Below are 26,264 nucleotides of genomic sequence, written 5' to 3'. Positions count from 1 at the left end.
TTTTAATGTAATAGCGTGTAGCTTTAAGAACCATGCTGGTATTTATATCTGGGACCGAGTATAATAAATTTGGACATTTGTCACCATAAGAACACACACAAGAAACAAAATGACGAGGCCAACATATCCAAATACTAATGCCACATACTGCACGCGCACACACACACACACACACACACACACACACACACACACACACACACACACACACACACACACACACACACACACACTAAATTCCAGGTTGTTCTACTCACCACTCACAACTAAAGCTCAAAGCAAATAAAAGGACTGATTTTCTTTCCTTCACTGCAGCTTTGAATTAATCACAGTGCACAACTTGCATCAGGTAAAATTGCAAAAGATTTGCATGTACCTCCCTTACATAAACGTACCAATACCAGAAATGCAAATATTCGAAACCCATATCAAAATTCTCCTGCCTAGTAAAAATCCATAAGTCCCCGGTAAATTCCCAAACAGTTTTAATCAGAGCAGTTGGGCTTTTGATTAAGTCACAGCACAATAACAGCTGCGTTATGTGTGCGTCGCATAGCCCCTCACAACCTATGCAAAGCATTTGATTTAGCAGCTTATGCTATGCCACTGGAAATGTTATGCTTGACTAGATAAACAATCTATTAAATGATTCCATCAGAATCTTCCTGATAGATCTCAAAGATGCTTTCAAAGGTTTTCCGTCAGAGATTTTGGTCATTACACAGTTGCTGCAGATTTGTGGTTGCACATCCACCATGTTCCTGGCCTGTGATTGGATTGAGATCTGGTGACTGCCGAGGCCATTTGTGACCACACCGCCATGTTCAAGGAACCAGTTTGAGACGATTTGGTGAGCCTGTGTGAACTGGAGTTTCCCATTCTTAGCTGACAAGAGTGACATTCAGTGCGGTCTTCTGCTGCTGTAGCCCACCTGCTTCAAGGTTGGATGCAAAGACGCTCTTCTGCATACTTTGATTGTAACAAATGGTAAATTGAAATATGGTCGCCTTCATATCAGCCTGAAGCTGTCTAGCTGTGAGTGATACCTGGTGTAGTCGTTGCACGTGTTGTGCATCCAGAAATGTGGAGATGCTCTTCTGCATACCTTGGCTTTAATAAATGGTTATTTGAGGTACTATCATCTTTCCAGCATCTGCATTTCACCTATCAAAACAGCACGCTTGTTCTCTGGCCTCTGGTAAAGAAACATAAGGGGATGCTATTCACCAGGTGACCTAAGAGTATCCTGCCTCCTTTGAAATCTTCATGGTCATAAAATAAAAACTATTGATTATTATAAATAATTCAGAATTATTTACTCACTTTTAAGACCCATGTGGAACACACTCCAGAAATCTGAGTGCTTTCTTGATGGTAATGCTATTTATACATATGCTTCCTCCTCCACCTTGAATATTCTTTATTCCATTTACTACAGGGTGCTGCATTTTATTACCAACCACTGTATCTTATATGAAAATTTGAGATGGTCCTCTTAAACAAACATAAGGGAGCAGTGCTGCTTGATGTTTGTTTATTAAAAATTACCCAATTACCTCTGCTGCCTTGTTAAGATTTAAATATAGTACTTACGATGCCGAGTCACAGGAAGTTCTAACACTAGCTGCACCTCTTATTTACTCTACAACTGGGTTCAGATACTTTGCTGCATACAAATAGGATTAAATACAAAAGTTTGAAAACTACATTCTCTTATTTTATTTGAGGATTTTATGCATGAGCATCACTCCTGAATAAGATTTTCCTAAATTTCAAAATGTCCATTCTCATGTTGTCTTTGCAAAGGTCTCCCTTAAAAACAGGACACCCTGATTTCAATGAGATTACCTGTTTAAATAAAGGATTTAATAATAATGCGAGCCCTCAGCTATGCACGGTTGCACTCTCTCATTTTAATTCAGCCAACCTTTGCTCAAAGTATACAGCAGGGAGAATATACTCTGCAAGGCTTTACATTCCCTAGGAACGTGTATTTAAGGCAGCCCTGATTAGTAAGCGATAGCTGCGAGTTCCACGCCTGTCAAGTGTGCAAAGAAAGTGATTTGTGGTTTTGCATACATTATTTATGGAAAGATAAAGAGATGAATAGAGGGAGTGATAATGCTTATCCACAAGAGATATCCTGTGAGCAAAATATATGGCCTTACGCATATTTTACAAAAGGGAATACTAACATTAATAAATACTGTCTTGCAGACTCCTTTCTGTATCAGCGCAGCTAGCAGCCCTTAAATGCCAGATGAGATGCTGGATCAAAGAAATCCACCTGCAGTGCATTAACCCAACGGTGGGATTAGGTAATGCACCTCCGATTTACCCCATCACAGCTTAGAGTCACTGCTGTGAGGCACCCACACAAACATGTCAGAGGGATTTTGATATGCCTACCAACACGGCTGACAAGTACAGCCTATTCAAGATTCCTTTCCCTTCCTGCTGATCTTAAGGTCACTTGGTGTTTAAAGTCACTGCGGCACTGTTGTGGCCTGTTTCAGTGCTCCACATCACTATTATTTCGCACCGATGGTCGGCCTTACTTTCCTGGTTTCTTTCAAATAAATAGATGGGCAGTGACAACCATTCATACCAGAGCAGGAACAGAAAAAAATAACAGTCCACAGAAACCTCACAGTAAAGGAATAACACGCCCTGCCTCTGTTTAACTGGCAGGAGGTTTCTTGGACCTCGCACTAGTCATTAGCACACTTGATAATAGAAAATTAGAAACTCGAGTGAATCCATCGAGGACTCTGAAGCTAATTTTATCCAGCGTTGCTTAGTTAAATCAATAGTTCACTCAAGGACAGAGAGAAATGAACTGGGAAAGAGATACTCAACCATAGAAAGCTAAGTGAAGCAAAACAGAACAAAGAAAGGACATTTGAGGACAATCTGAGGAGAAAAGGCTCATCGGGAAACTAAAATTGGAAGAGCAAAGGCTCGAGGAACAAGGAGGAGGAAGACAGGCGCTCTTATAAGAGCAGTAATCCATCAGAAATCATCAAGCGTCGAGCTCCTTCAGTTTGACACCGAGACTTTGGTTTTGCAGAGCACAGCCCACCAGTGACTACCTTTTCCACCCCGCACATTCTGCTGCTCCGCGATAGGATGAGAGCGGAACGGACGGAGCTAATTGGCTTGCGTCACTGTCGGATTTCTTCTGCGCCGCAAACAGAGGAGCGGGGGAGAGGATATACTGTACGATGCCGTACGTGGGATTTGTAAACAGCAGATCAGAAGCGTCGACTTTCATGTCCCTTAAATGGGTTGAGGGGTGTTTGCGTGCGGTGGCGGCAGGAGACGTGCTGATAGCGACAGCTCCACATTGATCCTGACTGAGTGACTGACGGGACACGAAACAGACGGCGTGTGTCAGTGCCCAGCAGGGCCGGCAGCGGAGTTGAGCAATGACACACCCGGTGACTGGTGTGATGAACGCTCAAGCTGATGGAGTTGCATGAATCTGTGTATAAACACAAATCCACATTTCAGTGCAGACCGAATGTCACTTGGGAGTGAAACGGGGAGCGTTGCACACAACCCTGACCTCCTGATTAAGTCGTGCTGGATAAAACCATAACATGTCTAATCCTTCATGAAAACAAGACCGGGTCTGAGCTCAAGCAGTTCAAGCTGTACACACAAGAACAAACGCCCTCAGCAACTTTCCAAGGCTGAGAAACTTGTAAAAATATCACTTTGGGGAATGGTGAGGAGGGAGCTCTAGCTTTTACTTCGAGATAAAAATAATATTGTAGGCAAAGGTTTTATTACAGTCCAAAAGTGGAAGATAAATATCCTTTTTCTGATAAGGACATCTGAAACTCCTGACCAGGCTAACCTGTCTTGTTCTGCAGATATGGCGGCGACGTTGAGAGAAAACATAAGAGCAGCCTAGTGTTAGTCTTTCCGCGGTCTGTCAGCAGCACGGCCCCCGAGGCTACGTCCTGGGCAAAGACTTCACTGCCGTCTGCTGAATACAGACAAGACGAGCAGTCAAGCGCTACTGAGGAAGGTCTGAAGGGCACTGCCATTTGTCTTGGCTTATTTAGCAATCAGGGAGACAAGACGCGAATGGGGCTTTGTGAGCACGGTGATGAAAAAGAGGAGAAACCGCATCTGAGCCCAGAACAGGAGGGACACATGCAGGAAGCAGAACGCACTCTTCCATCTTTAACCTTAAGACGGTGTGTCTTTTTTGACACTTTGTTTAATTCGATGGGAGTTCTGTTTTAACCCCCCCCACCCATCAAAAAAACTGGCAAACGTCCAAATCAGTTTGGACTATTTGACAGTGAAACAGAAATCAGGAAGCAATGTCATTACAAAGTCGATTTCACAGCAGTCCCTGAGATTCAAATCAAATCACAACCGGCTTGTAGAGCGGGCCCGGCTTACTGTACGCACAAAAAAAGACTTTGTTGTTGCTGTGGCGACTATAATGCTCAAATAATTACTAAAATACCTGCATAATTGTTCTGTTTGTATGCTATTGCACAGTTAGAGACCTTGCATGGGCCATGCACTTCTAATATGCAATAAGTGTATGAGAATAAAGTTAGAAATTAAATTAACCAATAGCATAATTGGTATTTCCCCCCCAGATTTACTCTAAATATCACAATAATACCATGAATATCTCTCACCATGACAGCTATAAAGAGAAAATTGGATATTGTGACCACCGTATGCTAAATCGTGACTATTTTTTGTCAAATAATGGTACAAAATATGTGCTCCACCAATTTCACAGCAATTGGTGGAAATATATACATGCAGGTGCTTAATAGATTCCCCCGCCAATCTGACTTAACGGAGTCACTATTTTACAACTCCCTACGGTGGTGCTTATCAAATGAATGAGTCTACAGTAAAATGAATGGAAATTAATGAACCTTTAGGGGGGAAAAAGAGAAATTCACAGGGGGATTGGCAAACAGAGGAGGGAAATAAATCAGCGCCTACTTAAATGAATAACTGGACTATTAAATTTGAATAATAATACACACACACACACACACACACACACACACACACACACACACACACACACACACACACACACTCAAAGCACAATGACGTGAATGAATCCATAATTACAGTTTTACACCTTTTTAGGTGCATTTCTATCCCAAGTTACACTAATTTTGATATCATGCGTTATCGTGGGTAACATATCATGATAGTATTATGTGGCGAGTTAAGGAGCATTCCCACTGTGTCGCGCTCAGTGACTCGATTAATGTGCTGAACTGTTACATTGAAAGCATCTCTAGGAAACAATTCTTACAAAAACGAATTTTAAGCCCTCTTTAAAACCTGAAACTCGAAATAAAATTCAATTTTTTGGAAAATGGAGTGTTTATTTAACTTTTTTGACAAATTAAACAAAAAAAAAAAAAAAAAACAATATTAATTTGAATATTTTAGTTTTAATTGGTATCATATTTGCTACATCTGGCATCTTTGGTAATCTACTGCTAAAAATTGATTGTGCATCTTATTTTGGTTCTTCATGGTGGAAAAATAAACCACACTGATGATGTCGACGTCTCAAAAACACACAAAAACTGTATGTATCAAATGATACACTAGGTGTTAATGGGTTAAACAGGAAAGGCTGCTGCTTGGCTGACCAATTTACCATCGTGTGCATTTAGAGTCAATAAAGACTACATGGATTTTTCCAAAAGGATATTCACCGTTTTATCAAATGATGTAATTAATTTTTTTTTACCTTAAACAAACACGTTTAAGGCAAACTGCTGCACTCATGTAAAATAACAACATCTAGGCTTTTAAATGCAAGGCCATGAAACAATACAATGAGGATCATGTATGAATTCAGAAAAAATAAATGTTCCCACAACAAATATGTGATTTCCAGAGGTCACCGTATATCCAGCTGTTTGCTACCCAATGCCAAAAACAACTTGCTCTTCAAACAATGCAGCAGCTAAGTTAAATATTTACGGCCACTGGAAGGACGGGGCCGGCTTCCAGCATTTGTCGTGCTAGCTGTTGTTGTGCACACTTTCATTGCTGCGGTAAATTGAGGTCATATGTTTATAATTTGCCCTTTTCCTAATGCTGCCATTGGAGTAAAATAACATTTGAGAGCTGCAATCAGATTGAACAGTGCAATACTCCAGCTAATTAAGTCATATTTCAAGTTCAATAACAATCAAGCTGGACGGATAAAGGCCAGGGAGAGCGCGAGAGAGAGGGGCGAGTGTGCGGCGCGACAATCTGGAAGCTTTTACAATAGTCAGGCTATTGTTGACGTAGAAGAGGAGTCCAAGTCTGTGCAAGAGACCAGCAGCAGGCTGGTTTTGATTGTTTCTGACTACTGTGTTAAATTAAGAGGGGGGAAAAAAAGAGCGTGGACATAGTGAGATGTGTGAGCCCAATGACAGATGCATTTTACTGATACACCTGAACTTGAACTGTGAGAAATAAAAATAAGTGAAAATTGGCAAGTAAAGGCAAAGAGACAAGGAGAGTATACACAAGGCAGGAAGAGAGAAGCAAGGATCCAAATGCAGAAGTACAAACAGAAAAACGAGGAGTCCTTGTGCAGCACATGTATAGAGCTTCATATAAACACAATGTGTGTGGCGCAGAATAGGAAACAAAACTGTCTTTCCTGGGTAAATCCAGCTCTAGGCGAAGTGGATTTCAGCTTTACACTCAACTACAAGCTGACATGTGCTCTTGCATGTACCTCCTCCAAGTGTGTCCTTCATCTTGCCCTTCCCAGCCCCGGCTCGACTCTCCCCTACCGGGCTCAACGTGTGAACATCTCCTCCATTACTGCCCTTGACACTGTGGCCGATTGGATTCTTATCTGCCATCTGTAGGCCAACGCTCAGCTCGCGCTATCTCTCGTCACAGCCTAATTGAATCTCAAGTGTTGGAAGTGTAGTGATACACTGACCACACCGTGTCACTGCCAATAGATAAGGATTGCAGCTGGTGGGATTGGACCACCGCAAATCACGATGGGGACATGTTGATAAGGGGGGTGACGAGCGGTTTGGGTCACTACTGTGCGACTTTGCTTGGATTGAGAAATAATGGATACCCTCCATTACTGAGAAGGTTGTGTTCACATCCAATATCCAAGATCCCGTAATCCTGCTGTGCTCGCAGAGGTAATTTGTTGAAACTTAACCAAGAAAAGTAAGACATAGTGCTGCTTCTGTCCATCGATTCTTCTGTTTACAGGAGGGATGCACCTGATGTCTGTTTCCCTCACAGCTACAAAATGCACATCTGGTTTTAACCAGCAGGCAAACCTAAAAATAAAAGACTAGTAGAAAATAATACAGATGAAAATCAGCTCAATTTAAAGACAACAATATAAGTAATGCTGCTTTCAGACGATGCTATAGCTTGAGCTTTAGGAGTAGTTATCTGGTTTGTTCTAGCTGTTAATTTTCTTTTAAATTAGAAAATATTTGATTTAAAAAAAATCAAAGCAAAGCCTTTTAAATGGCTTTGTTTCAGCTAAAGCTGTAATGATAATACTATTATTATAGCATAGGAGCATATAGCATATGCATAGGACCCTACAGAGGTTGCACAGATAGTCCAACTCCTCCAGCATGGCACATCAATATGTGCCATTGTCAGAAGGTTTGCTCTGTCTCCCAGCACAGTCTGTAAGCGCTGGAAAGGGCCGTAAAAGGCCCATCAGCAGGACTAGTATCTGCTTCTTTTTGCAAGGAGGAACAGGACGAGCACTGCCAGAGCTACAAAATGACCTCCAGCAGGATGCTCGTGTGAATTTTTCTGACCAAACAATCAGAAACAGACTTCATGAGATTGGCCTGAGAGTCTGACGTCCTCTAGTCGTCCCTTTGCTCGCTGTCCAGCACCGTGGGGCCTGATTCGAAATTTCCATAGAATACCAGAATAGGCAGGTCACTGACTGACACCCTGTGCTTGTCACAGATGAGTGCTGGTTCACCCTGAACACATGTGACAGACGTGAAAGCTGCCCGTAAGAATAAGTGATGGTCTGGGGAGATACAGACGTGTATAGACGTCAACTGAACATCTCTGGGACATGTTTGTGTCCATCCGACACCATTAGAGTCTACCAGGAGCTCTGAGATCCCCCAGTACACTATCTGCCGTGTCATTAGGACCATGCCACTTGTCAGGCACGCATACAAGCACGCGGAGGCCATACAAACTACTGAGCACCATTTTGAGTTGCTGCAAAGAAATTGCAATGAAACTTAGTCTGCTGCATCATCTTTTCACTTTGAGTTTTGCCGTGTCTTTGAATTCAGCCCTCTGTAGGTTGATAGTTTTCATTGCCATCAAACAATGTGGCATCCTTTCACTCCTGACACATTACCCAATCCATCAGCGCAGATACCCAGCATGACTTCGTTTCATTGAGATCCGATATGTTTTCAAAGTGTTCCTTTAATTTTTTGAACAGTGTATATACAAAAGGCAGCACATTCCCCAATTTGATTGCAATGGGTTAATAAAATAAAAATGAAAAATTAATATGTCTCTGTTTAATTACTTAGAAATGTAATTAAACTTGGAAAACCAGAATAAAAGCATATTACACTGGCTCGATTTGTGCTTCTAGGATCCATTAATGTTCCCATCAGTCGTTTATAGGACACTTATTACCACCGTGCCAATTAACATGCTTCACTCCTGCCAGGACACGCATGAAGAGATAAAGCTAATGTCAGCACCTTATTTGACTCTGGAACTGTGATTGCAGAAATACAAAATGTTTCGTTTAAAAGTGTCAGCTATTGCCTCAAGTGGAAAGAAGTTAATTTGTGAGTGCTATTCAACCCATCTGCAGTCAGCCAGCGACCAGCAACAGGGCTCATGTACATATTTAACTAATGTTTACATCCTCATTAGGTTCTATTTGTCAGAAAGTCCATGTCAAGTCATTTTTGTTGATGACGGGAGCTTTCAACTGGGGAAGCCAACAAGTTACAAACTAGTTAAACATCAATTCGGGATGTTAAGTATTCGGACCTGAAGATCTCCTTACCTTAAGATGCCAAATCCTTTCTTTTTGGTCTTCTTCTCTGTGTCCTCCACAGAATCCAGTGACTTCTTCCTCCCTTTGGTCTTCTTCTCCTTCTTCTTCCTTTCATCCTTCTTCTTCTTCTTCTTTCCATCGTCTGCATCCAGATCCTGGCGAGACGAGCTGCTGGCGGGCGTTTCGTGACCGGAGCTGTGCTCTGACATGTCGTCGTCTGATGAGGGAAAACAATTCCCACGGATAGGATGGGTTGGAGGGCAGAGGTCAGAGTAGATGCACGGACAACAATGGAATATGTACTCATAGATATAGCTCCGAGCATTACAGGCAGCCTCTGTTCTTATGCAAGCCCCTCAGGTGTAGCAAGATACCAGGAACACAGATTTGAGGGTTTTTTGGGTTTTTTTTAGTTTTATCTTTTGCAGCATTGACTGTGTGCCTAAAAAAACCCTCAAATCTTAACTTTTGTCCACACTCCAGGATTTAATTTCCTCATATGTTAATCGCACACATCCCTCATCCCACACGTATGTGTGGTCACAATTTAGAGCATTAAAAATATGCTGCTGTAAGACATAAAGTTGTTCTTTCCAAATTGCTGAGTGGATAAAATCATGTAGCATTTCATTAAGGTACTTAGGCTAAGCACTGTACCTTGGCAGGCCTCTGGCTCTTTTTTGAGTGCCAGTGTGTTATAAAGCTTAAAGGATGTGCACTGGCAGCGTAGCCTCTCATTTAAATGGGTACAGTGTCTAGGAAGGAATCCCAGTCGTGCATTAAAAGGGAACATTCCTTACAGTGGGCAGTTTTGTTGTGTCTGCTTCTTGTTTTTCGAAAAGATTTTTGGTAGTAGCAGTTCAACATGTCTGCTTTTCTCCTGGGGTCTTACCGTCTTCAGAAGGTCCGTCATACGACTTGTCAATGGCGATGCGGAAACTCTGGTTGCATCCCCGCCCCCGGACCATGTGCGGCCGTGGGCGATGAAAGGGCACGTGGTCTTGGATGTGACTCTGCTTCGCCTCAGACATGGCCGTCTGCAGGCTCTCCAGGGAGCTGGACTTCATGAGGCCCAGGGTGGGGCCGAGTGCTCCTCCATCTGAAGGCTCTGCGAGACAGAAAGACACTCCGCCATGACTAATTCATCCCAAAGCTAACTTCACCATTTTCCACTATTCCAGCACATAAAACAGAGGAGGAAATCCAATGAAGAGTATAAAAGAAGCCTGGCTGATGGATGGAGTTTTGCTTAAATTTAGAGACGCAGCCACTGCTAAATTGACACAAAGACTTTATTGAGATCAAGCTTTTAGGATAAGCTAACCCACCGCTTGCAAAAGATTAAACTTGAACCCATCTCCTCAAATAATATTTCCTTATTAAAAGAGCATCTGCATTAAACTTTTTAAACTCTCAGAGCTGGCTACAATTTAATTTGACTTCAGTTTATGTAAGAATTGGTGCGGGGGCTGGGACTGCAAATTCCAGGATTTAGACGGTAATTTATCCATTAGTGTTGTTGCTTCTACAGGCAGAGTTATCATTTAGGTAATACAGAAATGGGTCTTTTGTAAGAGTTGACACTTAATTAGCTCATTATCTATGAATCACCAGGAAACATAATCAAGCTAAGTTTGCTATTATTACACTAAAATCACTGATTATTGAACTAACAACCACAGTAACCTTATGGTTCCTCCATATACAGTACAGTAACTACTTACTACTTAACATTACTTAACACTTACTTCCAGAAAAATGCCTTTTTGGGGTATGCTTTAGGCTTTTTATGTATATCAGAGACTAAATGTAAATCCTGGCGAACATTCAAATCAACTAACACATAATAAAACTTCATTGTATGGCATGAAAGTTGGGAAATATGTAATGAAACTCAGAATGTATAGACTTAAACTAACAATACATAGAAAGAAAATATATTTTTCATGAAAAGCCATAGAGTCTGAATCTACTCGAAATAAAATTCATCATTTATGAAATGTCAGCTGGGATAGGCTCTAACCCTCCACAAGTATAAACTGAATAAGCGTTTAAGAAAGATGGATGGATCGAAGGAATGCTAGGAATGGTAATTTGCGGAATTAAATTTTAATAGCTGGAATAAAAGTCTTAATTTATAGCATAAAAATCAGAACGAAAGCCGGAATATATAATAGATTGACTGTGCAGGGTGCACCCTGCCTCCTACTCAATGTCAGCTGGGATAGACTCCAGCCCAGCGCGACTAACTAAGAAAATTAGTTGGGAAAACAGATTGATTGAAGGAATGACACGGCAGCAATGGCGACTGATAGAATAAAGCCAGAATACATCAAATGAAAGATGGAAAATGTGGACTAAAATTTAAATTCATGGCATTAAAGTCATTATTTATGGAAGGAAAAAAAATCCTGCTCTTACAAACATTTTAAAGTCCAAATTGCATCACCTTAAAGATCATCCTCCTAAAACTTTCTCACATTATTATGCATAACCGTACATACACATGCATAAACTTGTCTGGAAACTATGCCTAGCTCAAGGCCTGAAAATGTAAAAATCTCACATATACACGTGGATCAATCAGTATCAGCTCTCACACATTTTTCTGTTGACGTATAAGAGCTTTTTGGAATGAAGCTGAGAACGGTTAAAGAGAGAAATATGAAGTCTTGTATATGAAATGTAGAGTGAAAGGTAAAGGAAGAGGAGAGGAGAGCGTGAAAAACAGGCTTGACAGAAATGGGGAGAAAGTCGGAGTCCCGTATGAGCGACATAAAAGAAGGGGAGAAGAAACGATGAATGAGGTGAAACGGTACAGGCGCAGGTGAGGAGCGGTACTATGGGAACTGACAGGCTCATGCATAAGCAAGAGACAGGGGGGAATAAATGAACTGCCATCATACTGTACTCGGGGTATGGCCTCCAACTCAAGAGGAAGAAAGGGCTAGATGGAGGAGCAGGAGTGCAATGAAGGCCACAGCTGATTCAGCAAGGGGATCGGAAAGAGGCGGGGGAGGAGGAGGAGGAGGAGGTGGTAGCGGGGAAATGCTGAAGATTTGAGGAAACACAGAGCTGTAAGGAAAAGAAGAAAAGAGTAAATGTCACTGAGAATAAAGTCAAAGGCTGTGGCAGGAAACTGCGGGACAGATGACCGAGAAGACGGCTGAAAAGACGCCTGCTTCCAACCCCTAAAAGCAACTAACCCACCCAGGTGATGTATCACAATAGAGCAGTGACTCTTCAAAGAAGTTACAGGCAGGTTGCAAGCAGCGTTTTCACTTTCTGAAACTCTTCTGTAGGGATGACTTTCTCGCATCACGGCACTCACTGCTTAAGACGTATTTTTTGTCATTTCAGAGGCTTCAAAGCTTCCAAGCAGAGCGGGAGGGGGTGGGAGGGTGGGGGGTGTTGGGAGTGAAACTGAAGCGGCGATGGAGTCGAAGGAGGAGGAAAAAAGTAAGCAGAGCGTTGCTGCCTTTTAAGTCCTAAATTGACTTTCTGAGAGGAAGTGGGATTTATGGGGAATAAGGGGAATAAGGGGTTATAAATAGAGAGGTGGGGGGGTGGGGGGGCGCTCAGGAATAAAACGCTCAATTTGAGAGGCAGGATTTGTGTCACAAATGTAATTACGGCTGTCCAGCTTGCAGCCTGATAGAATTAAGCTCCTTGCCAGTGCACTGCCGCACTATGCAGGGAAACTGTGTGTGTCTGAGCGCGTGGGCGGGTGTGTATTTACCACTAAATGAGAGAATTTTGTTCCAACCCTTAAATAAAAGAAGAAGAAGAAAGTCATGATACTGACTACGTGAGATAGCGGCGAGCGTGTCCTTGACCGCCACAGATGAAATGAGCACAATTTCTTTTTTTGTGTGCATGCGTGGGGCTGCGAGTTGCACTCATTCCATGCATGTCAGGCTGTTGAGGCTGGAGGTAAATGAATAATGAGGGTTTAATAGGATGGATGAGCGGGGGAGAGGTGGCTATCATCGCCAGCTCGATCCAATGGAGGGTGAAATCAGCGTTTATCACATATCGCTGCCCGCTGTGCCAGCAGATGCTCTCACGGATCCGTTCGCATCATGTCAGCCTGATTGCCACTGATTCAAGCTGGTGCACACATTTGACAAACAGCCTAACAGCCAAAAAAAAGGAGAAAAAAGAAAAAAAGAAAAAAGAAAAAAGAGGGCCAGGATGACAGTCAGTGCCCTTCACAGCTGCAGCACCCCTCCGCCCAAGATCAAGAGGTAATGTCACGTCTTCGCTTGGCATCACTTTTCGCTCACTTTGTCAGCGAGCAGCAAACTTCTGGTTTTTCTTCACGATGAACTTTCTCGGCAGAGATGATGTTTAATGAAGGGTGGGATCATCAGTGCAGAGGATGAGTAATCATCATTAGATTACTCAGAAACAAACTCAAGTTAAAAAAAAAAACAGTAAAAAAGAAAAAAAAAAAAAAAGGGGGCAATTTACAACTTGCACTTCAATAGAAAACATCCAATTATAGAACCAAATCTTTAAAAAAGGACTTTAAACAGTTTTGGAACAACAAAGTGGTCTGAATCTCTGGCCGCCATCTCCAGAAGCAACACGACGGCCTTCGTAATTTGCCTCAACAAAGTTTGCATCGTTCCTCCCAATGCCTGTGTGCAAAGCAGCTAATTTTCCCAGAAACGTGTGTGCGCTGCTTTTCTTATTCAAGTCATTTAACTTTGATCAGCGGGAACTGGGAACTCGCTGCCTACAACAATCCACTTCCCTTTTATTTCAGCCTGTATCCTTTACTTAGTTGAGTGGATAAAAAAAAGAAAAAGTCCAAAAAACAAAACCTGGTGTGCTTTTGCTTTCAACAATCAAACACGAGCTGTTGCTGCTGGAGGACATTTGAATCAATTTGAACCTCTCGCACGATTCCCATCACTCTGCGGCACTGGCGATTCGCACGTCCTTGAGGTTCAGAGGATGTGTCAGCAAGTTTTCTTGTTTTTTTTTTTTTTTAAAGGTTTGTTTGAATGATTTCACGTTGGGTTTCTGACATTTGATGTGCGACGATTCCTGCCTACCGCACTTAAATGAACCACAAAACTAACAGTTGAAAAAAATGTATCTAATTTCTGAAAAACAAAGCTGATATCATTAAAACTGATGACCATAACATAAACCTAATCTACAGTGTGATTAAATTATCCAGGATGTTTTTCAGGGGAAGAATGTCAATTACACTGTTATAAAAGAAGCCTTTAAACAGTCATTTACGGTGGCAACAACGTTTGCTGTAAACATTACTTATTCATCTCGGGATTAACGAGTGACTCCTTTGAAATGCGGTACGAGAACATCCTTAAAGAAGAAAAAACTAAACAAAAAAGGGAGCTGAAACAAAGAACCTGCCAATTACCTCTGCGTAATGGTGCTTGCATTCCCCCCTAAACGCATAAACACTCCAAAGTGTCCACAAACAATATCCACTCATAAAAGCCCACGCCTGCATGCAAGCTGTAGGTGCTTACACACCAACACACGCATGCAAATATCCACCTGCGCGCATTTCTAACCCGCACGCATCCAAATGCGATGTGTATATTGTGACTCTGCAGAGGCTGACTGCTGTTGTGTCTGTATTGAACAGACAGCAGTGAAGACTTTGCCTGGAACGTAGCCTCGGGGTCCCGCTGTGCTGACAGGCCCTGAAAGGACTAACACTGCTCCATGACGCTGCTTTGTACTTTAAAAAAAAAAGGTATTTTAAAAGTGAGCGTGACACACCTGCAACCATCATTACATATTGATACAGTTTGTTCAGAAATTTGATGTCATGGAGGTCAAATCATTATCAGTAAAGGTAGGTTTTTTTTGTTTTGTACAAATAAATACAAAATGTTAATTGCAGCTTTTTCACAGAGTTGGGTAGTCGGAATAAAGGTGATCGGCACAAAACTCTTAATTATTCGCTCAATGAATACAAGAATAAATGAACTTGAAAATTTCTAAATTACAGGCTGTGCAGTGAGTATTCCACACACAATGCTGAAGCCTTGTCGCTCTGTCTTACCTACAGCACTGTGCCAAACCCCTCATTTCTTTATTTTTTGTTAGGAAAATGGGAAACAAGTGCAGTGATTTAATGAATTGTGTGCAAACACACATTGAAATGAGTTCGTACAGTTCTAACAAGCTTTAAAGTCAATATTTGGTGTGACCACCTTTATTCTCCATCACAGTCTGAACTCTGTGAGGCAGCTTTCTTCTCATTTCTTAAAGTAAGGACATTCAAAGCTTTTCTTTAGATGTTTCTGCCTTTTGTTCTGTTCTCTGTCAAGATGATCCCTCACTGCTTCAATCATTTCGATGTCCGGGTGTGTTTAGGATCACTGTCATGATGAAAATGAAGATGTTACCAATCTGATGGCTTCCAGATGGTACTACATGGTGGATCAAAATGTGATGGCACTTTGTTTCATTGAGAGTTCCAACAGTTTTGACAAGATCTCCAGAACCACTGGCTGAAACCAGGACACAGCCTCCACTGTGTTTTACAGGCTGTAGACACTCACTGTTGTACCTCTGTCCTGACAAGTTGAACCAAAAATATCAAATTTAGATTCATCCCTCCATGGCTTTCAGATCCTGTTTATCTGCTATAGATCATTTTTAAGGCGTGCCACTTCTTTTGTCCTCCTTTTGTCTAGTTTCCTCAAATTTTTTAATGACATACTGCACACCATTCAAGATGTGTCAGCTCTTTAGTTAATAGCCATAGTGAACTTCGAACGTGGTTTCTGCATTAAACACACAAGCTCTCACAACCCAAATCCCGATGCCATCGTCATCGTCGGTTTTGAATAAATTAAAGAAAAAAAAAATTAATTTAATGTAAGTATGCTGTATGCATTTTGTCCATTCCTGAGTTGTGAGTCTACACCAGCCATATTTCACAGCACTATGACTTACAATTATGAATCACTCAGACTAATGTAAAATTTTCCAGTTTCTTTCTTTATTGATAAACTCTGGCCAAGAGAGCCAGTGAGACAAAATCCAAAATATTGTCTTCAGTTATTAACATTTGAAATGATGAAGGTAATTGAAAATGGCACTTGAAGAGTAACACAAAATTAGCTGCCTTTCCAGAAAAACGCCAAAACTTTTCAAAAGTACTTGAGGTTTTGTGAGGGCACAAACCCTGTTTACTCTGTCCCTCCCGGGCTTCTAGACTTCTGACTGGCTAACATTTCAACACAGTTTGAATTTGGTATGTCCCTGACAGCGTTTGCTTTTTACATGTGGACGGAGATGTTATTTTAAAAACTGCACTTTTTTTTTTTTTTTTTTTTTTTTTAAATGAAAACACAAAACCTCAGTTTTTAAAAATTCCTGTGTACGTGTGGACGTAGCCTCAGACTTTATACCCCAAAGTCACGAGTTTTTACAGAAGTGTAAAGGTGTTGCAGTAGTTTGGGTCCAGATCAAAAGAGACAGGAACCCTCAGCATCTTACCATTTCCACTTTGGTTATTCTCTAGAATAATCATGTTTTTTAATACACAGAATCATGTGCTTAAAGTTATGCATAAATACTACAACTGTATGCCTGAACCAGTCTGGTCAGATTAAGGGAAACTACTGCATGTCTGAAAGGGGCTTAAAGCAGATATTGTTCTAGTAACTCCATACAAGCGAGCCAACACACACACACACACACACACACACACACACGTACACACACACACACACACACAAACATCAATGGAACACTTCTGAACACCCCCCACAGCGTCTCACCAGAATCTTAACACTTACCTATCAACTGGACTACAATGTGCTCTACAGCAAGCAGCTTTGTAGCAGACTGGCAAAGAGGTTGCCACGGTTACAAGAAAGCGCCCCCTCCATCAAAACAGCTGGGGGTGGCAGTGGCTGTGTGTGTGTGTGTGTGTGTGTGTGTGTGTGTGTGTGTGTGTGTGTACACGTGTGTATCTGTCTGCGTGTGTGTGTACTAGAGAGAGAGAGAGATGGGTGATGCTGAGTTGCCAAGGAGACACTTTAGTAAGAAAGGGGCTTGCTGCTCCTGGCCATACTGTAGTTCTTTAAATTGGGTACAGGGAACACACGCTTCAAGACACACACATGTAGGGCACAGCTACACACACACACACACACACACACACTTTTCAATCTAGTATCCAATCTCAGGATCAACCAATAAAACCTGAAGCTGTTGTTCTGGAGACCAGTAAAACAAGCCCTGACCTGCACTCTGCTATAAAAACACGTGGCACTCACCGCCACACATACACTCTACACACCTGCAAAAGAAAGCCTGATCTCAATGTCGCCCTGTTCAGTGAAGGTTCTTGAATCTAATTCAACAAAAGCATTAAAAACAGGGTCACAAGACACAGAAAGATTACTTCCAGTTTTAGTAAAAGCAATTAAATTCAACAAGTTCTTAAATTACCACAGATATTTAACGATCTCATCTCTGTGAATGTTTTTAGATTTAAGCTGTTTAAACTACACAAAGTAACACACAAAGGTCTCTCACGAAAGACGTGCTTCACACTGGATTAAATATACTGAACGTGGAGCTTTAAAAGCTTTTTTGGCGTGAAACCACAATGACACGTTAGAGGTATAAATACAAACTGTATATAAAAGATGGAAATGACATTGCCCGGTGATATGTTAGCATTTTGGTCAGCCATGGTTTTTCTTTTGTTGTTTGTTAAAATCAAATTCAGATGAGACTGGAGTGCTAAGCTTTCAACTAAGGCTAGCAAGCTTGTTTGCAGCTTGCACGCGTCTTCTGCAAAGTAAACAACAAATAAAATACTGGAAAAATCACCAAGCTGGTGTTGATAGTTTTTGGGATGTCTGATGGTACAATTAACCCGATAGCAAACATAATTTGTCACATACATGAATAATAAATTCTAAAAAAAAGAATCAGCATCACAAACACAACTGTGAGGAAATTGTGTTATAGCATACTATAAAAATGTACTACTGCTGCGGTGCTGGGGATGTTTCCGCTTTTTTAGGTAGTCCCCAGTGGCCATTCGAGGAACTACAGTTGCCACTTGTGTCTGAAGAGTAGATACCAGTGTGTTAGCTTTTCTCTTTTCTTTCCTTTATCTGTGACATTCAGCCCGCAAACCCAGGACTCACATACAATTATAACAGAACACTATTCAAACATCAGTAACTTTCCACGTTTGAATCAACTGATCCCGCTACTTTTTTCATGGGATTTGTTGACAGAAAGATAAATACAAAACATCCCCAGCTGCATCCTTTAAAAATGAAAATGACACAGCAACTATTTTCATATCACCCGACAAACCTGACTGCCCACCAAATGACTTCATACGACTGTACAGCCAGTAAAAGTAAAATGCAATTCATGGTATGGCCTATCAAAACTCACTCCAATTAAAGAGCTGTTCAATCATTAAGCATCCATCCATTACTATCTGAATGCATTCAGCTATGTCAGAGGCAGAAAATGAAGCTGGATGGAAACATTGCTCTGGCAGTAATTGTGTTTAGTTGTTTAGATGTATGAGGGAAAAGGGGACATATGGGCTGTTTGTATTTAGCCTCCACCTAGACGAATGGCTTTAATAACTGGAGAGGACTTAAAAGGCCATTTCATAATTACTGCCTACCTCTACTGGATTACTGCGACGCAGCGGGGGTGGCAGAGTATGGATGAGGGCTGGAGAGAACTCTGCGGAGTGGGACATGTGCCATTTGTAAACGCGCAGCCAGTTAAAATACTTGAGGCAATGAGGCAGAACTGCGAGGGTGCATACATTGAGACGCACACAAACATACACACCCGGCATGCTAGATTTATAAAGACCTTTACAGACAGCCAAACTATTCACTTAACCTTAATGCAGGAGTCAGACTTCAAGACAGTCACTATGGTCCTGAGTGAATTAACTGAGACACATTAAATATGCCGAATGACAACCAATCACAGCCTGCAACCATTCAGAATCACAGAAAACTTTATTACATTTTCACAAAGGTCGCTGAGCATGTTGTACACGTCATCAAGACAAAAGGATCTTTTGTAAAGAGTCTTAAATTATTGTGGAAAAACTTGAATTTGGCATTAAATTGAAAACAATGAAACACCTATGTAAAGTGTGTGACCCAGATCCAAAACACAGTCAACCCACACACACACAAACAAACAGAACTCCAGCACTGGCAGCCTTATGCCAGCGGGGCCCTAAACGGTGTAAAAGATCGATATATCCACTGGGATTCCACCCATAGGTTTTGGACTTAATGTTAGCATTTTGGCTGCCCCCATGTTGATTTTTAGTACCAGGAAGTGACCTTAAAAACTGAAGCACAAACCTCAGGGAGAGCAAGCTGTAATAATCCACTAAAAATGCTTCAAATGCACCAAAATAACACAGATAGTGTAAGTGCCAGTTTTATGATTTCAAGTAGTGGTTTCATTTCAATTCATTTTAATTTATAAAGCGCCAAATGACATTGTATTTTATATTGTAAGGGAAATAGACTAAGTAATACAGAGAAAACCCACACGACCCCTTATGAGCAAACACTTGGTGAGAGCGGGAAGGAAGAACTCCCTTTTATCAGGAGGAAACCTCTGGCAGAACCAGGCAGCCATCTGCCACAACAGAATGGAGTTAAAGGGTGGGAGAAAGGTCTAGCAGATCCCAACTGGTTCTAGCTGCCTGTGTTGGGACACCTGTCACTCAACTTGGCCACACCCCTAACACTTTTATTTAGTTAATTTTTAAAGGGGAAAGTATCCATAGAGGCCAAAAGAGTATTTTCTACCACATTGTAAATATGCTGGAAGTACCTATTAGCCTTTTTCTATTACTTTGTAAAAACAGTTTTAAGCTAAACTGCTACAAAAAGTGCTTCAATAATCAAGGAAAAGGCATGGGTGTTGGGGTGGGAGGGGCTTGTGTAAATTTTTCTATTTAAATGCCAGTTTCTTACAGTCTGACACAAGATTAAACATAAACACATCGCTGCTGTAACCCAAACCTGATTTAAACTGAGCCATTATCAATCTCAAGGTCAGCTCTTTGTTCAACTCTGGAGAGCTCGGACCCTTTCCCGGAAGACACAGAGAAACAACCCCCTCGTCCACTGGGAAAAGCCCCAACATATAAGGCAGAAAGTCCAGGGGATACAAAACACCCACCCCTGCCTGCCGCCTCTCACAGAGGGAAACTCCAGACTGGAACAGAGTCCATCCTGTCTTCAGGAGACTGGTTCCAGAGCCCGAATATACTTTCACGCTAGTTCACCTGACATTCCATATCCGCATAGATAGCCTCACCAGCCGGGGATCAAACCGCCAGTGCCCCCGCCCTTGATGGCCACCAGACACACATTAGACCTGAAGGCTACCAGTGTGGCTCCGATCTGTAGCTCGCTCTGTGGAAGTGTTGAAGGTTGTGCAACAGCTCAGTTGAACCAGTGGAGTCTTTAAGTGAGGACAGCACAAACCATTAAACCTTCCTTTTTTGGCCACACAAACACTATCTGAGCACCTGACCTACTGACTAGATTTACCACCTGGCGACCTTTTTGTCTTCAAAAATAAAGTTGAAAGGTAGCCCTTTTACTACACCAAAAAACGTCCAGCACAGGTCACCTATGTGCCGGCCTTTCAGGAATTCATCCAAATCATCCTGAGGTGCAGAAGACGAAGACCAACTTGAAGAGGATAGTGGTCAAGTTTAAAGAAAGAAGAGTTTGTTTTGTTTTTGTTTTTTTCCCCAAAGGCAGAGTTGCGGGAGCGCATACAAACAGTCCTTATGATATAGCAAGTAAAAGAAGGAAAGAGAGCACAAACAGCAGAAAAAAAGCTGAATTACACAGCGCCCAAACAAATACTGTCAGGGGGGAAAAAAAGCAAAGGCTTCAGCGCTGGCAGGATGCTGGCTAGCTTTCTGATGCCTCATTGTGCAGGAAAGAAACAACAGGGACTAATGGGCACACAGAGTGATCTCACTGGTGGCACTGCTGCAGGGTTAGCTGTTAGCCATTTAGCTCTAAACATCCAAACAACAACGAATGAGTCTGAATGAGGGTTTTCAAGGTGATCGTTTAAAGCAAAACAAAAACAATACACACTTAGAGAAGCTTGGAAAAGGCAGAAAAAACATACAAAATTACTGCAAAAGTGAGCGGAGGTACAGTGCTGCTGGGCTGGATGAGATCCCAGGTGTGTTGTAAGGGGTAAAGTAGCCTGCTGCCAGGGAGACACTCTAAGGAAGAGAAATAAAGGGATGAATGGAGCGATATCTGTCCAGCACTGCTGGGAGTGTCTTGGTGGGGTGTTCACATGCACGTACACGCAAACACAACACACACTGAGACGACTGGGTCTGAGTCGGTAGAGGAAACTCCAAGACTGGAGCATGTTCAGCATAATCACATGAAGCTGGAACAGATACAGCTGCAGCTGAGCGAGGAAAGAGACAGCGGGAGAGGGAGAACCACAGATTACAGAAGGCGAGTTACTAAAAAAAGGATCAGCCTGTTGAGAGAAAGGGAATGAAATTGATCGTGAAGAGAGAAAGAGGGAAAGAAAGGCGGAGAGAGAGAGAGAGAGAAGGAGATGAAGTTTTGGGATTGAGAGCAGACTAAAAATGGGGATGAGTCTGGTGACAAAGAGCGAGAAAAAGGCGATTGGGAAGAAGTAGGAAAGGACGAGTGGTTGCAAAGATGAAAGCGGGAAAAAAAAGAAATGAGACTTAAAGCTCTATTGAAGATTGAGACTCGAACGACTGGAGAATCAAGACAGAGAGAGAGAGAGAGAGAGGGGACAGCTTGAGTAAGTGACAGAGAGAAAGATGGAGAGAGAGGAAAGAAAGAGTTAGAGGAGTGAAACGCACCTTGCGGCAGCTTCAGCCAGAGAGAAAGAGGGTTTTAGCCAGATTAAAGAAGCCAGGCAGGCCTCTTAAGACCATCCGCCTAATGAAATATGTCAAAGCTCATAAAGAAACACCGAGGCCATTTAGGAAGGAGGGGTGGGTTGAGATATGGAGCAGGAAGCTGGGCAAAATACTCTGCATCAGCAAAAATGAGAAACACGCAAAAGCCCTGTCAATACGCACTAGCTAAGACGTCAACTGGAGGGGGGATGAAGAAAAAAACCACAAGAAGAAAGGAATGCAGCAGAGAAGAAATGGATCGCTCTATCTATCATGTGTGCTTAGAAATGCCTGGAAAATGTGAGCAGGAGAGGACAGGGTGGGGGGAGCGGGTGGCAGGGTGGGGTGGGTATCAGACAGAAGAAGAGGAGGGCGGAGGTGAAGCCACTTGTGGGAATGCTGAGTGTGGGGGATTTGAGGTCAGCAACGATGCTCGGGCCATTTGTATTCTGTCAGGCAACAGGCTTAGCTGGCTGTTGCAGGTGGATTTTAGAGATCGGTGTGTGTGAGAGAGCAGGAACAGAAGGAGCAACGAGGCCAGATGTCTGCCAACATCATAACTTAAATGCTGGTTTTCTTATACGGGGCCTTGCTGTCATATTAAAGACATTAAATCTAAATGAGATACAAATCACTGCTGAGCTCTACAATTAAAATCCTGACGTCTGCAGCCGAGCTGGAGTCACGACACTGTGAGCAACATTTGATTTCTGTTCATCCTTCAGCTGTGCAGATCAACCACAGAGGGTCTGCCAGTCGGCCACTGAGAAGAAATGCTGAAGCTGTTAGATCTAACAAAGCAGAAATGTACCACTAGTGATCAGAAAAAGCTCCAGTAACACTGCACCTAATCTTTCCTGTCATTATTGTTAGAATGCCACAGACTCCCAGGAAGTAAAAAAATTCCGTGTTCAAAATCAAACACCACTCGAGGCTCATGCTGTGGGTGTTAACGTAGTGCTTTAATGGCGCACTAATGGAGACCTCTGATGTCGTCCATCAATTTCCAGTCGCCTCTGCTCTGGATCCTCACATGTTCTGGCTCACCTGCTTTACCAAATTCACCACGGACCTCAAACTCGCACAGAAAGCAAATATCTCTGGCTACAAGCCAGAGAGCAGACAGCAGTCTCCATGTTTAGGTAACAAGCATGAGCGGAAGCAACCTCATCATTTTCTTTGACATCGAGGGCATTTGGACACCCTGGATTTATCCTCCGGGGTCAGACTGTCAGCGCCAAGTTTTACTGTAATGTCGCGAGCCATCAGACAGGTTTGCTGAAAAGATCTGAACTACTACAAAAAAGTGTTTTTAAAATCATGTCTGGATGAACTTTTGATTGCATCTCAAATATTAATTTTTCTCCTCTTGCCGTGCCACATCTATATCCGCACGCTATATTCAATCGAGCATGTCAATCAGTGTATTGCAGGTATGTATTGCAAAAGCTGTTGTTTTTGCAGACAGAAATATAAAAAACCATAAACTATCAAAAGAAAAGCCTTCTAGAAACTGGAGTCCTGAGAAAGGAGATCAGCGAGTCTGCAAGGTATGTAGAGCCTAAAGTCAGGAATTTCACCATCACAAAGGAAGCTCTCATTATAGCCGGCTAGACCACCACGGTGAATCCATGATGAACATAAAACCTGATACAAGGAGTTCACTACGACCAACACTTCACATTTAGTATCAAAGAGCTCCAAAGGAGTCTCTTTTTACTCTAAGATCTCTCGTATGTAATGAGCAATCAGTTTTAAGAGGCCTCCCACTCTGCAGCATAAACTTCTACACACACACCTCCAACCAGACACTCTACAAACATGGCTGAGTCCTACAAGTGCAACTGCTACAATGATTTGCACAAATATGGCACAGACCAAAACATTTGTTGATTTCTCTTCTAAAAATGAGTCCACGATCAATTGTAACACATCATTTGTCCTCTATAGGGTGCTTTCTCATATTGGAAGAACAAAAAGATATTGTGAGAACACAAATATGCCACATGCACTGGCAATACCGATTACCCACCCATGACTGGACACCACCTGAACTTCCATGTTTAGTAACCCCAGAATTTGGAATTGACCACGTCCTTCTTTCTATATGAAGAGCTGACAGACGAGAGACTGTTCACCAAACTGCAGGCCATCAAACACCCACTGTTTGACTTCCTGATAAAGGCTTGGACAGTGAAAATGATTGGAGGTTGGACACAAAGGGACTTTGAGTTTGTTGATGTCTTAGCTTACATTATATATCCTCTTCTCCTTCTCAGAAAAACAAAACAAACAAAAACCAAACACTGATTACTTCACATACATCACTTTGAACCACCACTGCGCCGTGTCGTCTGTAAGCAGAAAAAAAAAAAAGTCTTCTCTTTTACATTTAACCAGACTCTTCTCAAATAAAACAAAGCAGAACTGAGTGCGAACAAATAACTGGAGCAGAATTCATTGTGATGGAGTGGGGGCTGCTGTCAGCTGGGTGAGGATTGAACACCGCGGGCCTGCTGACCTGGGCGGCAATAAAGCAACACGAGCTCAGACGCTAAGTGCTGCACAACTCAACTCTGTCAGCCAGGGGAGAAAAAAAAGAAAAAAAGGGAGGCGGAGGGAATAAAGAATAAAGAAGAATATTTGAGAATAACAAGAATCTTCACACATACGGTTCATTTTTTTCCTGTGTGGACTTGTTGAATCGTTAAGCCAAAAGACACAACAAGGGAGAGAAGTGTGGCAGATTGGTGGGTCAAAGAAAAATATATCAAACACTCACTGTTCTTCTGCCCGACCAGTGATCCCACGTTGCTTTCATCAGCCACTAGGAAAAAAGAAAGAGCCAGAGGGACACAGTAAATATCACACATTATGCAAGCAATATCTAGTACAACACAAAACAGCATGCAGGTCATTCCAGTGCCCCGTGCTGCTTCATAAATGGTTATACTGGAGCCTACTGGTGCTGGCATATGTTGTAAATGACTCCCGGCGTAAGATGGAAGAGGACGAGCGAGAGGCAAAATGACACAGACTGAAGGAGGAAATGAAAAGGTGGCAGAAATATAAGAAAACCAGAAGAAAGCGAGATATTGTGATTGTGAGAGAAAATGAGAACAGAGAGATGAGACAATATGAGAAATAATAAAAGGACAAAGAAGACCAAGAAAGGCAGCCCTCCCACCAACACCCCACCCCCGCCCACCAACACCTAATCTAACTAGGATTGCGGTCGGCCGGCGGTCGCCACCGCAGGATACAATAATAGGTTTTCATTATCCTGCCATTTCTCTTAAATAATCCTTTTCATTTTTTATGAGGTCAATTTTCCCAACGGACAGATGAGGGTGAGAGAGCGAGCAAGAGTGAGAGCAAGGGATAACATAGGAGAGTGAACAGCAGGGAGCGAGGAAGACAGATGCAGAGACTGGGTGTGCCGGGAAAATATAACAGTAAAAAAAAAAACTTAAGAAAAAACAAACAATCAGTCAAAGTAAAGCGGAAATTGAAAAAGTGACATCTGTAGCTACCAAGACAAAGAAGCAAAAATACCTTTCTTGTCCACATGTGCCAGATAAAATAAAACTTAAATACTTTCAAAGTTTCGGGAAAAAATATTCCAGGCCTCATGACCCTGGCAGATAATGAAAAGCTTCCCTTTCACTGTGCTGGAAAGATAAAAGTCTGCGTGGCTAGCAGCCAAGTCGGTCTCTACTGCCACAGAGGAAGGCTAAAAACGTAAGAATCTCACGTTTAACCCCAACTCTGCTAACTTAGTGTGTCACTTTATTACTGAAACATTACTATACAAAGTAAGGGTAGTTCTTGTAAAGTACACTGACACTGAATAATACTTTGAGGATATAGACAGTGCAGTAGGTCAGTGGAAAATGTAAAAGGGAGTAGCAGAGCCAAAAGGACAAAAGTGACTGAAAGAGAGTAAATGAAGGATTGAGTATGAGATGGAAAAACAGAAAGCAAAACCAGGAATTACAGGAAAGAGCGCGCGAGGGGCAGATGGTAGGACAAATAAACAGAGAAAGTAAACAAGCAGTGTAGAAGAAAACATGTATAAATGAGGAAAGAAGACTCACAAAGAGAATGAACTTGAGAGACATGATGAAACCAAAAGCTGTATATAAATGATGGACGTAGCATATGCAACATAACTCACTGGTTTATAGAGTCTGGTTTTAAAGCCTGAAGTTCAGCATCTCAGCTTTTATAACGTGAGCGATGGATCTGACTGTCAATAATCAATCA

The 26,264-nt window shown here is 42.1% G+C and overlaps 1 protein-coding gene across 2 annotated transcripts in view; it reads right to left on the bottom strand.

The window, feature by feature from the left end:
• The window catches only part of pard3ba (par-3 family cell polarity regulator beta a), a 191,113-nt gene that overhangs the window by 66,647 nt on the left and 98,202 nt on the right, over window positions 1-26,264 (bottom strand). For both annotated transcript variants that reach the window (XM_040038425.1, XM_040038424.1), the window contains exons 17-19: window positions 24,781-24,825; window positions 9,945-10,160; window positions 9,062-9,269 (exon numbers count right to left, since the gene is read on the bottom strand). In XM_040038425.1, the coding sequence (XP_039894359.1) occupies window positions 9,062-9,269; window positions 9,945-10,160; window positions 24,781-24,825 (469 nt within the window). The remainder of the gene's footprint in view (window positions 1-9,061; window positions 9,270-9,944; window positions 10,161-24,780; window positions 24,826-26,264) is intronic.

This window comes from Simochromis diagramma, unplaced genomic scaffold, assembly GCF_900408965.1.
Source record: "Simochromis diagramma unplaced genomic scaffold, fSimDia1.1 OVJJ01000413.1, whole genome shotgun sequence".
In the NCBI taxonomy this organism is placed as follows: Eukaryota; Metazoa; Chordata; class Actinopteri; order Cichliformes; family Cichlidae; genus Simochromis; species Simochromis diagramma.
This window is presented reverse-complemented; position numbering and strand designations above follow the sequence as displayed.